Source organism: Panthera onca, chromosome A1, assembly GCF_046562875.1.
Source record: "Panthera onca isolate mPanOnc1 chromosome A1, mPanOnc1 haplotype 2, whole genome shotgun sequence".
Lineage (NCBI taxonomy): Eukaryota > Metazoa > Chordata > Mammalia > Carnivora > Felidae > Panthera > Panthera onca.
In genome coordinates, this window is record NC_138339.1 from 58435169 (window position 1) to 58451611 (window position 16443).

Below are 16443 nucleotides of genomic sequence, written 5' to 3' on the forward strand. Positions count from 1 at the left end.
TTCCAGGCGAACAATGTTATTTCTGACCAGTCCGTGGCACAACTGTTGCTGGCTGAGCTCTTCACGCTATGTCAAGCTGAGCTAAGTGCTTTGCCTGCCTTGTTTCATTTAGCGTGGCAACCCCACTGTGAACTAGGGACTTTTAACACCCCCACTTTGCAGATCAGGGAACTGAGGGTCCACAAGATCAAAAATTAAAAAGCACACTTTCCCAGAGCCTCACAGATACTAAGGTCCAGGGCCTAGACCTGGATTTGAAGCCAGGTCTGTCTGATTCCAAAGCTACTCTAACTACCATGTTCTGTTGTTTCCGCAAAAGTATGTTTTATCCAAGGGGCGTCTGGGTGGCTCAGTTGGATGCTTACATCCAATTTCAGCTCAGGTCATTATCTTGCAGTTTGTGAGTTCAAGCCCCATGTTGGGCTCTGTGCTGACAGTTCAGAGCATGGAGCCTGCTTTGGATTCTGTGTCTCCCCTTCTCTCTGCCTCTCTCCTGTCTCTAAATAATAAATAAATGTTAAAAAAAATTTTTTTAAGTATGCTTTACCCAATATGTCTGAAATACAGACTCCAGCCTTTAGGTACAAGACAGCATTCTTTTTATGATACTTGTACTGTAAGTGGCAGAAAGCATTGGAGTTCAGAGCTCTGAGCCAGAGTCCCCAAGTTCAAAGCCCCACTCTACTATTATTGACAGAATGACCTTGAGCAAGTTACTTAATCTCTCTCCCATACTTTCTTCAGCTCTAAATGGGTATAATAAAAGCATTTGTCTTTAGAGCTGTTGTATTAAGTGATTAATTTATTTAAGATGGACCATGTAAAACTACTGATACTCTATCACAGTTGATCTATCAGAAATGACAATTTCATGTCTACATATTTAAAGTTTTTAGAAAAGTGGCTAGCATACAGTCAGCACTATATTAGTGTAGGCTGTTATTCTTACTGAAAATTGCATTTAGGGTTTGCAGTATCTGAGGTATAATGATTGCTGGTGAATTTATGAAGTAAGTAGAAATTGCAATGCCCAAGAACACAACTGTGGTGGTATGGACTATGGAGCCCCTCCCCCACAGGGCTGGGGAAAAGGCAGGTGGGGAGGATGGGGCTCTTGGATTCTAACAGACTCCAGACTCTCTTGGCATTACCTAGCATAAGATAGGAAATCCTCAGCAGGAAGGACTGATTCCATGGATGTAGCCTCCCTGAAGCAGTGTTTGTCCTCTGGCCCTGAAGAAGTGAAGAAAAACCCACAAGGCGGAGGGGTGGGAGGTTAGGTCTTGTGTTTTGCTTTTATACTAGAAATATGAGGTAGGCATGGGGAAACCTTCCTTCCAGCCTGTTCCTCTACTGCTCCTCCCTTGTTAGACTGCCACTGAGGGCAGAAAACACAGAAATAATGCTTGGCCTATGGGGACAGAAAGACAGAAGTTACAAGTTCACATTTCCCCAAGTATGGTAGGCATACCACTGGTAGAACCTACAGGGTATGACCTTGTGTGGTATGTGGCCTTGCTGTTTTACTTCAATAGTTATGTTTACTTGAATGTATCACAAAGCCTTATAACTAATACAGCAAGCGTTTTATTTCACAGATACTATTTTGGGATGAGGCTGAATGGATTAGAGTTTTAAAAAGGGGGACTGCTTTTTAAATGTGGCAAGGATGTGCCAGTACAAGTGGCTCTCAGCTTTAGTAAAAGTCATGACCATGGTCATTGAAGACTGAGGTGAGGGAAGCCCTGCCAAGGGGTGAAGATGCTTCTGCACATGTCTGGCTCTGGCACTTAGCAGCTGTGTGGGAGTGGGCACATTATTTAATCTCTCTAAGCCTCCTTTTTCTCATCTGGAAAATGGGAATAATGGTTCCGCCCTCAAAGGTGCCTCAAAGGCAGGGGGTAGTGATCAAGAGAAATGTCTCTAGAGCAGGTAGGAATTGAGAACCTGGCACAACGTCAGAATTCCATACAAATTGCTTATTACTATTACCGTTATTGCTCTTAGCCTGGCACACCATAAGACCCAACTAATTAGGAGTTTTTAAACTGAATTCCAAACCATTCTTTCATTTAGAAAATATTTATTGAATGCCATTGTGTTTAGGCCTGATGCCACTTGCTGGGGCAAATTCCAAAAAAAGGAGATGAAGGCTCACTCTCGCCCATGAAGGTGCTCCCAGCAGGGAGCAGGTAGGATGATCAATAAGTAAGTAATTACCATTTAAAGTCATAAACGCTGAGGGCCTGAGTGGCTCAGTCGGTTGAGCATCCAACCAGCTCAGGTCATGATCTCATGGTTCGTGAGTTCAAGCCCCGCACTGGGCTCTCTGCTGTCAGCACAGAGCCTGCTTGGGATCCTCTGCCCCCTTACTCTCTGTCCTTCCCACCCCACCTGGCATGCACACACACACACACACACACACACACACACACACTCTCTCTCTCTCTCTCTCTCTCTGTCTCTGTCTCTGTCTCTCTTTCTCTCTCTCAAAGATAAACACAGACAAAATAAGGCCATAAATGCTGTGATAGATGTGGGTACAAAATATCCTGTGAGCACAGAGGAGAGGAGCCTAGGAGAACCCTGCAAAGCCACAGTAGTCTAGAACTACTCTGTCTAGCAGCCACATATGGCTACTGAGTAGTTGAAACTTGGTCAGTGTGACTAAAGAACTGATCTTTCACTTTATTTTCACTGTAATTAATTTAAATTTTAAAACTGAAGCAGTAGAAAACATTTATCTATTTAATATACTTTTATTATTTTGGAAGGACCACGTTTCACTTTAACCACTGAAAATTTAGCGTCTGTATTGAGATAAGCTCTAAGGGTAAAACACCAGATTTGGGAGACATAGTGCAAAAAAAAGTGTATAATACCTCATTAACGGTTGTTATGTTGAATGCATACTGAACTGATAATATTTTGGATATAGGGTTAAAAAACATAGTATTAAATTTGTTTTTACTTACTAATGTGATTACTAGAAAATTTTAAATGACATATGTGGCTTGCATTCTGTTTCTGTTGGACCAGAAGCAGAATGCAAATAACATTCTGGGTAGAGAACCAGAGAAGTTCAGAGGTTAGACCCAACTCTGGTTCCCCTGGGCATTTCTTTCTGACAGTTCTGGAGCGAAGCTCAGAGGATCTGAGGACACAAGTTAGGAGGTTATTCCTGGGGCTGCAGAAGGACAGTGAGGTCTCTGAGAATTAGTCCTAACTATGGGATTGGGATGCCAAATTTAACAGTTTTAAAAACAACAACTGGCAACTCTCCACCTTGGGCGTGTTCTGTATCTGCAACAAGCCTCAGTTGCTTTATCTGACAAGTAGGGATAATAAAATACCTACCTCATTAGTGTCCTGTATTAAAGTAAAGATTAGCTGAAACCAGATAAGACCAGAAGGGACACAATTTAGAAACTTAAGTCTAAAAGAACTAAGTAGTAAAAAACGAGTGGGGGGATTTCACAAACAGGTTCACCTTTCTTGAGCTCTGAACATGCAGGACAGGGAGAATCTCTCTTCCCTGGCTGGGATCAGAGGAGACACCAACCCCCACCTGGAGGTGAATTGGATTATACCAGAATTGGGATCTTTTAGAGATTGTTTGGGGGCGGGGGGAGGAGTGGAGCACAAGCCAAAGAGGGGAGGGCGGTTAATAATGAACAATGTGGAGTGTGTTTCTGCTGTCATCACAGTGCTTTGTATAAGCCAAAAGTGCCACAGTAGTTACCATGTTGCTACCTGTTGAGAGAAATGTGTACCTTTAGCAGGAAAGAAATGTGTGGGACTTGAGTGTCACATAAAACCCCTGAAATTAGTTCTATTAAGTAAATTGTCACAAACTCAAAATAAGTCTAATTGTGTCATTTATCTAATTGAAGATGAAAATGTAGTTCTTCTTTTACAATACAGGTGGCTTGCATTCCAAAAACAAAGTATCCTTTTTTTCTTCTACCAGATAATCTTTCTCTCAGTAAGAAGCTGACCCTGTTATGTTAAACGTATCAGAGGACCAGGACTACCGGATTTCTGGGTTTTTATTTCCTCCTGTGTCATCAGGCTCTGAGAGAAAGAACTAATTTTTTAATGCAGTGTTTCTTTCCATTAGAATCAACTCTAAAATGTTTCAGGTTAGGCATGTAAAATCCACTTAACTAAAAACCAGTTAAGAGAAAGATCAAGCCCAATTTGCTCATACAAGATTTTTTATTTCTGAGTCAGAAAAAAAAATCCTTGCGAGAACCATGTCAGAAATTAAACATTGAAAAGAACACTAGCAGTCTCCCCGTGTGCCTAATTTGGCTTTGCTGAACAAATGACCAAATTGACATGAGAATTACATGCAGGATTTGCTCAGCATCCTTATTTCTCTAACTCATTCCTCACTCCTGAAATATTGCCCAGTTTCTGTGCAGGAGGGAGCCATGTCTGTATCGACCATGGCATCCTTGGACCAGGTAGAATTAGAAAAATGGTGATTTTAGTTTCTTGTTGTGAATGCGCTCCTGCAGTAGAAGCAATTTTTCATAGAAACCCGATGTAATGAAGTTAGGATTGGGAAGGATCATGATACCCATTTTGTTGACTAGTTTATAAACAGGTTATTTTTGCTCATCCCTTACCTTGCAAATAGTAGTAATAAAAATCTTAAATGGCTGAGAGAAGGAGGCTTCGCTGAGGTCCCCTCATGTTCTCTGATAAGGCATTGCACTGCACGTAGGCCTCAGAATCCTTTGTTCTTTAAAGAGATGGAAGAGGACCGTAGAGAGAGCACCAGACAAAAAGTTAGGAGACCAAGCTTCAAATCCTGGCTTAGCTAGTCATTGGTCATCATGACCTTGGGCAAGTCATTTCACCTACGTGAGGCTCAAGGTCAGTATCTATACAAGAACCAGACCAGATGACCTTTGAGCTGGGTGGCTCTGCCGTTCTGATATAATGCAGAAAAGAAAGCCAAAGAGGTTTCTCAGAAAGGGGATTAGGCAAATGCGGGAAGAATATCTAGATGAATAAACATCCCCAGTCTTTCCTGGTGCCTGGAGCTGATATTTGTCCTGCTGTGAGCTGGAATGATGCGATGCGCAGGTGTTAGGTGTCATGGCCCAGGTTCAAGTCACACCTTTCTACCACTTAGCAGCTGCATGTTACTCCAGCTCTCTGAGCCTCAATGTCTTCATCTGCAAAATGGGAAAATATTATACACACTTGATAAAATTTGCGCCTGGCACACATCAAGAGCTCAATTAAACATTAGTTACAATGGGTCTCGTTGTAATGGCAAAATGACCCAAGATATAGCAGAAAGTAAGACACATTTCTTGAATGCCTTCTCTGTGTTCGATACTCACGGATTCCTGCCTCCTTTATACTAACACCACATCGTAAGGTCAGTTTGATCACCCTCTTCCCTTTGTGGCCAAAAGTGCACACTTGGTTCTATAAACACCTGCCCCACCTAGCAGCTGTGTCTGTATGGGTAAATTTCCAATACTGCCTCCCATCTCTCATCTGTAAAATGGAAAGAATAATAGTACCTACTTTAGACTTCTTGTAAAGGGTAAATAAGATAATGCGTATAAAGCTCTTAACACGATGTTAGGCACTGAGTCAGTACTTTATAAAAATGCTAACTTTTTCTTCTAGCTAAGAAAAGTGAAGCTCAGAGAGGTCAATTAGTTTGCACAAGGTCATCTGCTTATGAGTAGTGGAACGGGGATTTAAACCCTGATAGGAATGAGTCTCAAAGACCCAGGATAGGGGGATGGTTCCTCCTTCACCCCATTCCTAAGGCACCCCTGGCTTTGCTATTCGTTTTTGGCTGCTTGACTGTAGCCTCCACAGTTCGATCAAAGGGTTCATTGGAAGCAGTTTGATTGGGGGGGGGCGGGGGTGCCTGGGACTCGGAAGGGAAGCAAGACCAGATCCTTCGTTTCTTCATTTACTGCAGCCGAGGGAAGAAACGTGCCCTAGGAATATGGCCAGTGCCCCAACTGCCACCTCCCTGACGCCCCTCACCATGGCTTCTTGCAAAGCCGACTTTCCACGGGAGAGTTCCCCCTCTTTGTTCCAGCATATACTGCACATCTACCAATCAATATGACACCTTATCCTCTAAAACATTCATAATGTCTGCTTCCTATGAGTCTGGTGGCCGCATGCCGCGTGCAGCCTGCATCACCTTTCCTTTGTAGTAAGTGGTCTTGTGGACCGGCCCCCTCTTTAACAGGGCTGCCGGGTGCTGTGCTTTAAAGAAAGACAAATATTGTTTGGGTTGTCAACACTGAATGACAAGCTTCTGAGGGAGAAGAAAGATGCGTTTAGGTGTATGCGTGTGGATTGCGGGGATGTGTTTTGCTATCACAAAAGCTCTTAAAATCCGAGACCATGATTTATTTGCTGAATAAAACCTACTGATATTATCATTCTCTAAAGGTATGTTGATCACATGGGTCCTTTCTTAGAGAAAGAAAGGCTTTTATTTTATTTCTTTCCTGGGAAAAATAGCGGCAGGAAAGGAGTCGTCTGGGTGGCAAATGATACCCTGTGTGGCGAATGGCTCCAGGCATGTGTTTATCTGCCTGAGGATAAGCTGGCTCAGTGGACAATGGGACGCCTGGCCAGCATCGCCAATCCTCCAGGGTACGTTCCTGGAGACTGTGCACGAGGAAAAGACAGTAGCTGTGAGCATGTGTGTCTGTCTTACATATTGATCCACCTGGTGATGCTGAGAGCAAAGGGCCTTGTTAGAGGTCACCTGAGCACACCAGACACCACACCCCCACAGTGTCCAGAGTTACCACCTGCAGCGCACAGTGGCAGGTGTAAGGGGACTCGAGGGGTAGGAGTTACACCAGCTTGGGGGCCCCATGCATCCTGAAGCTGCAAGGGGTCCCATTTGTTTCCTCCAAACACAGGAATTGATTAATCTCATACGACTTCCCACTTGCTGTACTATCCTGAGCCTGTCATGAAAATAGATTAATGTGCTGGTTCCCTCCATGTGGATTCTTCTTGTCTCCAGAACACGCTGCTCCCTGGTCTCAGAGCTGCCTCACGCAACTGTCACCTTGTTCTCTTGGCAGACGTGCAGGAGGGGACAGAAAGCCTCCCTGCTTTTGCAAGGGACAAGCATTAGGAAGGCAGAGACAAAATCCCTGTTTTAGCCTCATGGCTGGAAGATAAGAGAGTGCAGATAGAGGTGTGAATTCAGGTGCATTTCTCCAAAGCCCCCTCTCATTTCCGCTGGTCCTGTCAGGATTCTGGTATCCTATCTGGGCCTCATTCTTCCTCTTCTGTGTCATTCCTGGGCCAGAAACTTTGCAACCATTTTGGAAGCTGCAAGCTGGAAGTTAGACACAGACAAGTAACTTTTCAGAGCATTCTTGGCAGATAGGTACACAAATCCCATTACTAGTAAAGGGATTTGTGGGCATAACTTCCCTGCAGTGCTTTGAAAATTCATTCCATTCAGTGTATTGCAATACAGTGGGGGCAGGGGGAGGGGTGGAATAAGAGAAATAATTCCACCAAGGCAGTTTGAAAGGGATTTTTTTTAACTCCTTTATATTTAAATTTTTTAAACTCCTTTAAGACTTAAGGCACTTCCGTGAATGTTATCCCACATGGCTTTGTTTGTATCTCTTCTTTTAGGCAGAAGGTAATTTAGGCACGACAGTGTTCCTAAAAAGGATACCATTAATCCACTGCAGTGGGCCCCCTCCTCTCTGAGGAAAAGGCACCGTATTCAAGGTCCCCAAAGGATGACAAGCAAACTGACCAAGGAAAAAGTCACCAAGCATATAGATTGCTAGCCTGCCTGACTGAGAACCGAGGTTGCCAAACAGATTTATTTTCTATTGACAATCGCGATTCCTTTCAGTTAAGTAGCAAGCTGGTCGCTGACCAAGGACAGATTTATCAGAGGACTAACCACTGCCTACAAAGGGAGGTGTCTGTTGCTGAGTGAGCCTTGACAGTATTTAGTAAGTAATTCTGTAGCCCATTGCCCTGTTCAGTCTTGACTAAGTACCGGTTCACTTAGAGAATTAGGGGCCTGATGGCCTCTATTGAGGACTGTTGAGTAAGTCAGTAGCAGGGCAGTATGGGGGTTGAGAGCTCTGACTCTGCAGTTACATGTGTCTGGGTTTAACTTCCAGACTTCCTGGTGACTGGTTACTGGCTGTGTGATCTTAGGCGTGTGACTTAACCTCCCTAAGCTTCAATTTCCTTATCTAGAAGAGGTAGACTACATTACCATGTCACTGAGTGAGAATGGAAATAGATTTTCACACTCTTTAGAATCTTGCGGTGTTCATCTCATCTCACTTAAATACATGGCGAAGTCTCTCCAAGGGCACCCACTCCCTACCACCCACCTTCCCCACCACCTTGCACTCTCTTCTCCCACTGACCCCACTCCAACCTCAAAGCTCCCCCAAATGTCAGCATGAATTGCTTTTTCACTCCCTTTGGGCTTTGGCTCAAATGTTACCTATCGGACACCATCCTTGACTGGTCTACATCTGAACAAAAAACTGAATTACTCACCCCCAGGCCCTGGCATCTCCAACCCTATTCATCCTCCACTTTTCATTTGTGTGTGTTTAGTTTCTATGTATCCCGCTAGAATGTAAGTTCCATGAGAGCAAGGAACTCCTTCTGTCAACTTCTTTATTCCTGGAGCCTAGAACACACCTAACACACAGTAGGTGCTCCATAAATATTTGCTGAATGATAAGTGATGAATAAAATGATGCAGTTAACATAATTAGCCCAATACCTGGTGCATTGCCAAAATAATTGTTAATTGTCAACATCCTCATGGAGCAGGCTCATCTGCATGTGTTAATTTTTTGACTACAGCTTACAAAAGTGCCTTTGCAGATTTCCTGTGCAAGTTCAGGGTTAGTGTTTGTGCATTTGAGCCCTGATTATTCTGCTGTGGTTCTCTCCTCTCAGCAGTGGCACTTGGGGAATTGGCTACACTTCCCACAGGAGTCCTGGCATTGTTGACTAAATTGGCTGATGCAGTTGGGGGGGGGGGGGAGGGGCAGGGAGTCCCAGCCTACCTGGTCTCTGAAGGAGCTTTGCCATCATCTCTAAGGCCCTTGTGAATCTGACCGCATGCTGAGCTATAAGACCCAGCAGGCAAGCCTCCCTCCTCCCACTTCCTAAGCTCTGCTTGGCCTCAAGCCTTCCATTTTCAAAGGGAAAGCCCAATCTCTTCCTCCGGTTATGTATCGACAAGGCTGATCTTTAAAGATACCCCCTGCTCCTGGAGGCCTGCTCAGCAAACACAGAGCATCCGTGGCCCCCGTGTTTGCCCTCCTTGACAAGCAGGGGCTGAGCAGCTCTCTGAGAAGCGCTGCTGACATATTGATTGACTCTCTTGTCAGGTTGATCCTCTGCCAGCCAATGAACATGGAAGGTTCTAAGTGGCACCCAGCAGGACCCACACATACCCTAATTACTATTTCAGACAACCCCCATTCCATGCTGCCACTTTTCAAGGCCTACATCTCCTGTCCTTGCAGTTGCTGGGGAATTCTGTTACCTGCAACCAACCCCTCTCCCTTAATCTTCACTTGATTACCTCTGAGTATTTCTTTTAGAGCCCATGTGAAACAAAAACAGGCAACTCCGCTAAGGAACTATCACCCTAACTCCAAGTAGGTCTGTTGATTATTCTTGCTGAAATCTGGAATCTGTGTGTGGTCTATTCATCCTGCTTTGGTTCACTTTCAGCTCTTGGTGAAAGTTTTCTCCAATTAGCCAGGGAGATACATTCAGAGTTTGGCTGCTTATTGTGTTTTTAGTGGCTGATTTCCCAGCTGCCACCTGGATTACATGAACTTCCACTTGGAACCTTTCCCTGTTCCATCCTTGCTGACCCATGGAGCTCACTGTTCCATCTGAGGGTCTCCCTGGAGCAGAGCCTGTCAAGTCATGATAAATTGTGCATTTTGGCTGCCGACAGGGGTGAGTCACATTAGGGAGAGGACCTCCCAAACTCATTTCACTTCTGACCCTAGGATGGTCTGAACAGGACCTTTTGGGATGAGCTGCTAGAGCATTTGTGGAAAGTGAGAGAGGGGACCACCCCACTGCATCCAGGATGTCTTGTTGGAGAAAATGTAAGTTGATGATGCCAGTGTTCACACAAAGTCTTGAGACTTTCTAAGTCCAAATTAGAGTGCATCACAGCTGGATATACTATGACATAATATTTAAAGAGCTATTTTTGTGGTTGGTGACCTTAAGTATGTAGTAGTCCTAACTTTTCCTGGCTGGGTTTTAGAAAGGATCCTGACTCAATAAATAAATAACTTTAAGGAATGCACAGAGACCTGTTGTATAAAAATGGAGTATCTTAGTTTACTTACATGGCAGCTCCCCTTATCTTCAGTTTTGCCTTCTGAGGCTCAGTTACCCGTGGTCAACCGCAGTAAGCAGACCATCCTCCTTCTGACATATGGTCAGATGGTCAGCAGGAGCCTAACACTGTGGTCACAATGCCTGCATTATTCACCTCACTTCATCTTATCACATAGACATTTTATTGTCTCACAGCATCACAAGATGAAGATACTTTGAGAAAGAGGGAGACCACGTTCACATAAATTTTATTAGAGTATATTTTTATAATTATTCTATTTTATTATTAGTCATTGTTGTAATCTCTTACTGTGCCTTATTTATAAGTTTAACTTTATCATAGGCATATATGTACAGGAAAAAGCATAGTGTACATAGGGTTCAGTACTATTCTGCAGTTTAAGGCATCCACCAGGAGGGCAAGTCTTAGAACGTATGCCCCATGGAAGAGTTGGGGCTGCTGTAAGCGAACCTATCAGTTAGGGAAGTCTCAGCCATGCTGTTAAAACAAAGAACCCCAAACTCTCAGCAGTTTATAACAGTAACAGTTTATTCATTCATTCATTCTGTATTCTCCCACCTGTCAGCCGTGGCTCTGAGCCATGTTATCGTTCCTCAAGACCCAAGTTGACCATGTGGCAGAAGGAAAAAAGGTATGCAAAGTGTGTGCTGCCAGGTCATGTGGCCATATCTGAATTCAACAAGACAGGAGATATCACCCCTTCAGGAAGAGGTGCTGAATATGGAAAATGGTCATTCGTCAACCACAGTGAGATTATCATGAGTTTCAAGCAAAAGACCAGGTTTGCTGAGATCCCATTGCAAACCAGAATTTGCACCCAAATCACTATGAAATATGAAGCAGATAACCACTTCCACTGTTATCTTCCTCTGATTGTGAAATCCCCAGTGATCAAACTTCATAGTCAGTAATTTCTTTGTCTATGAAATGGGGATGGGGATAGTACCAACCAGAGATGTGAGTCATACATCTTAAGGTAATATCTGTAGAATGGCTCCTAAAGTGCTGGCCATAGAAGGGGTTCAAGGACTGGCAGCAGGTACTGATAACACTAGTACCCAAAATAGCTTCTCTTTGTAGTCTTGTCCCTATTGCTGCCAGCACTGTTGTAGTCCACCCTTCACGCCTCTCTATTAGATATTTTTGATTTGTGAGAGTATAATGTCCTACAATCCAGCCCCTCATATCTAACTCCATGTGTCATTATCTATTCTGGTAAACATTTATGGATGGAATGCCTTCTATATTCAAGACATTCTGCTAGATCTTCAAGGGTGTTGTGGACACTTGACCTCTCTCAAGCCCTCAGCAGCCATTATTCTACCTGTAAAGGGAAATATTTTCAGAAGGTGAAGGGAGAGATTGATGGAGACACGGATTTCTCAGCCCCAGCCATATAACAAATCAGTAGCAGAATAAGAAATAGAGTTCTCATTAGTCAGGAAACTCATTTACTTCACAGCTCTCCTGGATCTTCTTTATCCTAAGGACACTTTAGTCCATCCCCATAGGCCAGAAAGATACTCTCATTTTCTTACTCAAGTAAGAGAGAAGGAATAGCTGACCAAGAAAAAAAAAAAAAAAAAAAAAAAACAAAGTACAAACAAAAGCCTATTTCAGCGTCCCTCCCAAAAAACAAAAGAAGGTGGTTATACCCCTGATATAATTCTCACTTATTTGCTTAACGTTCAGTTCAACAACAGAAAATATGCCCAAACTTGAGTTTCATTTTTTTGCCTCGCTTCTGCTGGGATGACAGAGCTTACACTCAGCAGATTTGGCTCTTCCCCTTTGCCTGTCTCCATCTCACTTTCTTATTTCCTTTTCACTTCTGGGAGTTGTCTGAGCAGTTACTTGTCTCCTCTGACCCTAACCCTTCTCACCCCATCTCTCATCTTCTTGTTTTCAGAATACTTTTCATTTTTTTTTTTAATAAAAAGATGCTATGTAACCCGAAACAAAAAGGGAGGGGTGAGCATTTCTGCAAACAGAACTTAGTTTCATGAATCCCCTCCTTATGCACAAGAAGATTAGGGTATTGTCTGCTTGCTGTTCTCTCGAAGTTGAAGTTGACGGTTGCAGTATGTTCCTCATCTTGGAGTGCCAAGACTGGGTTTGCAAAGAGGGGAACAGCTTTGAAAAGAGATTCACACTGATGGGGCGTTGGGCAGATTGTCATTCTTGCCTGATAGACCCACAGCTTCCTTCTCTAGATGAGAAACTCAAAGCTTTGTTAGGCCTGAGCCCAGCTGCACCTGCAGTACTGGTCTGTGTCTATCTTAAAACGCAGGGAGACCCTTCATGAGGGAACCACACCTCCACTGCAGCAACAAGCAGGCTCAAGGCAAGTCCCAAGACCCAAGAGCGACATTTAAAAAAAAAAAAAAAAAGGGAATCATTTTAAAATAGCTAATTCCTTGGCTCCCTTTCACCTGGTAATTACAAATCAGAAGCTATCGTTATCTCGAAGCAGCCACGATTAGTTCTCATTTCCTGACCTCTGTACAGTGAAAATATGTCATTATTTGAGGCAATAGAATCCGGTCTCTTCAAGTGAGTGACCTACATATAACGGATAAACTGCAGGAGAAAATTAGGCGTTACCTTGACAGAAAGTGTATAGTAAATGTCACTTATTCTTATTAGTATTTATCATCTCAAAGAGTTGCCTTACACTTCAAAGTAATGTATAGGGGGAAAAAACATGGCTCTGAAATGGGGAAGTATGCAAAAAAATAAAATAAAAAAGCAGATATACACACAGGGACACCTTGGCACATTAATCTGCGGCCATCAATCTGAGCTGTATTGTTTGAAGATAGGTTTTTAACCTTAATAGAATGCAGCCTGACTTTAAGTGGTGGTAGACATGCAGAATTAATTGCCATGTGAACAATTTCCTAAGCATTGTTAATTGCGTTTCCTGTGGTTAATTGTTTCTCCCATCCCACATCATGCCCCGAACCTTTCCCTGTCAACAGCCCTTTCTCTCCTGCAGCGCTGGAACCCTAGCAACAGCATCAACCTATGTCTGGTTGAAATGCCAGACAGACACAGTGTGGTTATTGTTTGAATGGGCAGTATGCAGGGGAGTGTACTCCTTATTTATCTGCAAATGAAGCATTTCTTAGATGGGGACTTTGAAAGAATACAGGTGTTTGGGATTTGCCTTTCATTCCACATAGCAAAAACAACTCCCCCAGAACCATGGAAGATGGGGTGATTTGAGCTTGAGAAACCACCTGGGAAGTGGTGAGCTGGCACACGGTGACAAGAAAGACAGGAGGGAAGGAAGGAAGTTTGTGTTGAAGGTTTGCAGTACACGTGGAAATAAAGCAAGAGTCCTACAAACATGTTTGTCTCATTAGCAAAGATAGCACCTTGGCACTCCAGCTCCCTCTGTCCCCGTGGGAAAGCGTGGGTGCGGGTGCAGGGTGTGAGAGGGAATCATCATAGTATTTTTGTGAAAGGACCCCATTCTGCAACCACCCCTGAGCTTTTTCTACAGTGGGCTGAAAGGTACCCACTTAGCAGGAAGAGAGGTGGAAAGGAAAGGCAGCTTGAGAGCTTGAACTAGAATGGTGAGCTTACAGGGGCCAGTCCAGCTGTGGGCAATACTTGCTGCATTGCTGTTTTAGTGCAACTACAGTCTCAGCAGCAGACCATCCCATCTGGGGAGCCTTGTTTTGACACTGACTGTTTTGAGTAGTTTGGGGGAAATTATCCTTGTCAACGCCCTTGGACCCTCAGTCTAAAAACAGCTGCATCCACAGTGTGGGAGAGGTTGGATGTGATGGAGCAGTATTCTTTACAGCGATTCCAGAGGGACATTTTCTCCTCCATGGTAGAGAGGCCTGAACTCTGATTCCCCCTCCTCTTCTCCCCACCTTGGGGATCCTCTCACCAAAGGTGGTGAACAGCAGCACAGGGAGAGGAGACCTAATCACCCAGATCTCCTCCCTTTCTGTATTTAGCTAATCCCTGAGGCCTGGGGTAAGCTGGGGGGTTTTTGTTGATGTTGTTTTTGGTTTTTTTTGTTTTTTGAAGTGCAGCTTCCTTAAAAGGCAATTGCTTGGAAGAGGCACCTGGCCCTCCCCCCTTGACATTTGCATTGCTGAATTATCTATTCATATTTTCACTACTTTGTCTCTCCTGCAGCAATGCATCTGCTGGGACTCAATTGGCAACTGCAGCCGGCAGATGGACACACCTTTAACAATGGGATAAGGACCGGCCTACCAGGAAGCGATGATGTGGCAACAATGCCATCTGGAGGCAAAGGTGAGGTTACAGCTGCTGCTTGCCCTCTTGAGGTCACAGGGAAATTCAGAGCTCCCGCCAACCGGTTTAGGTTTTCTAATCCAAATATTGGAAGGTACACAAAAAGGAAAAGAAATTGGGGGCGGGGGGCAAATCCATTGCCTTTCGTAGGTGCCCCTGTTAAAATCTGTTTGCTGTTCCTGTCTGTTAGCTGCGTTTGGCTGGAGCCACTGAGAGTTGGCACCCCGCCTTCCCAGACCAATGTGCATACCTCTGCTATCTGGAGCCACTTGAAAGCCTCCCGAGGCCCGAGCAGAAGCAGCAGCAACAGCAGCAGCTGGAGAGGCAGCAGCAGCAGCAGGAGAAAGTCCTGCCTAATCAAGAAAGCCGAGAGCAGCAGGCTGCGTGTGCCGCTAGACCAGAGCCCACTCCCCAGAGGAGAGAGGCAGCCTCCCCAGGGAGGAAGGGCTGCCTGGCAGGAAAGAGAAAGACTCTGAGCTGTTCTGCTTTGGGAGAGAATAGAACAGAGTTTTGACAACTCAGGGAACAAAGCTCTCTCCTCAGAACAGCAAAGGGGACAATGGAGATGTTTATTGAAGCAATCAGGCAACTGTATTCTTGCAGGAAAAAAAAAAAAATAGGTGCTAACAAGGTGCTAAGAAGGAAGAGAAAAAACAGGACTGTGAGGAGGTAGAGACAGGGGGCAATTAAAAAAAACAACAGCAACCGATGGCAGACTGTGGGGTGTGCTTGAGTCAGGATGGAAATCACAAACAGGAGAGATGGTGTGGAAGGGCTTCTCCAAACACAGACACTTCCACTCTGCCTCCTAGCACATCAGAACAGTTTACCTAGCACAGTTTACCCTCATGTTTCTTAAAATACCCCACAGAGATAGTTCAGAGACAAGAAAGGAAATAACGTTTACTGGACACCTCGTGTGCACCAAGCTAAGCATTGCCTAATTTCAACAGCTGTAAAAGGAAGGGTATCATCTCAGGGAAACCGAGGCCCAGGGTGTTTTGGAAACTTTCCCCAGTCAAACACATAGGCAGGTACAGACTTAAACTCAAGTCTGTGCTCTGTGCATCTTTGGGCAAGTTGGGGTATTCCTCAGCACCATCATTTCCCACAGAGAAGATTCCAGAATTCATCTTCCCTTAGAGATGCACATTAGTCATACTGAGATGTTAATGTTGCTTAAATTATTCTCCCTGGAGTTGTCCTAATGGCATCGAGTGTAACTTTTTTGTCTTTCTTTGTATCCCATCTTCAAGAATCGCTCTATTCATCCATCCTAATCATAACACTAAATTACCTTTAAGTAAGCATGAAAAAGTTTTATCTGAGGATGAAATTATATGCTTTCCATTATCAGGTAACTAAAACTAGATCTAAAAATGGAAAGTATATCTTGCCTTAACGGATCATGTTCTGCCTTAACTGACCAAAAAGCCTGAAGCCAGATTTGTTGGTCTCTGATGTGTAGTCCATTCCCTCCAGTATTTGACATCATCCACAGCTCCTGTTTCCTTTATGACAGTGTTTCTCTGTGGGGCATTTTTGGCCCCCAGGGGACATTGGGCAAGTGTCTGAAGACTTCTTTGGTTGTCACAGTTAGAGGAGGTGCAACTGGCATTTAGCAGAGAGAGGCTGAGATGCGGTTAAGTAAAAGGACAGCCCCTACAGTGAAGAATGATCCTGCCCAAGAGGTCCATGGTGCTGCTCTTGGAGAAACGCTTTAGGGGGTCTCTGCTGCTTCTGATCCCTAAGCT

The 16443-nt window shown here is 44.2% G+C and overlaps 1 protein-coding gene and 1 long non-coding RNA gene across 14 annotated transcripts in view; one reads left to right on the forward strand and one right to left on the reverse strand.

The window, feature by feature from the left end:
- The window catches only part of LOC132680967 (uncharacterized), a 28080-nt gene extending 17601 nt beyond the window's left edge, over positions 1-10479 (reverse strand). For both annotated transcript variants that reach the window (XR_013555490.1, XR_009610781.2), the window contains exons 1-3: positions 10395-10479; positions 5132-5189; positions 4635-4750 (exon numbers count right to left, since the gene is read on the reverse strand). This is a non-coding gene — a long non-coding RNA (uncharacterized LOC132680967). The remainder of the gene's footprint in view (positions 1-4634; positions 4751-5131; positions 5190-10394) is intronic.
- The window catches only part of TENM2 (teneurin transmembrane protein 2), a 1291685-nt gene that overhangs the window by 1059669 nt on the left and 215573 nt on the right, over positions 1-16443 (forward strand). For all 12 annotated transcript variants that reach the window (XM_060634955.3, XM_060634958.3, XM_078446587.2 and 9 more), the window contains one exon: positions 14567-14689. In XM_060634955.3, the coding sequence (XP_060490938.2) occupies positions 14567-14689 (123 nt within the window). The remainder of the gene's footprint in view (positions 1-14566; positions 14690-16443) is intronic.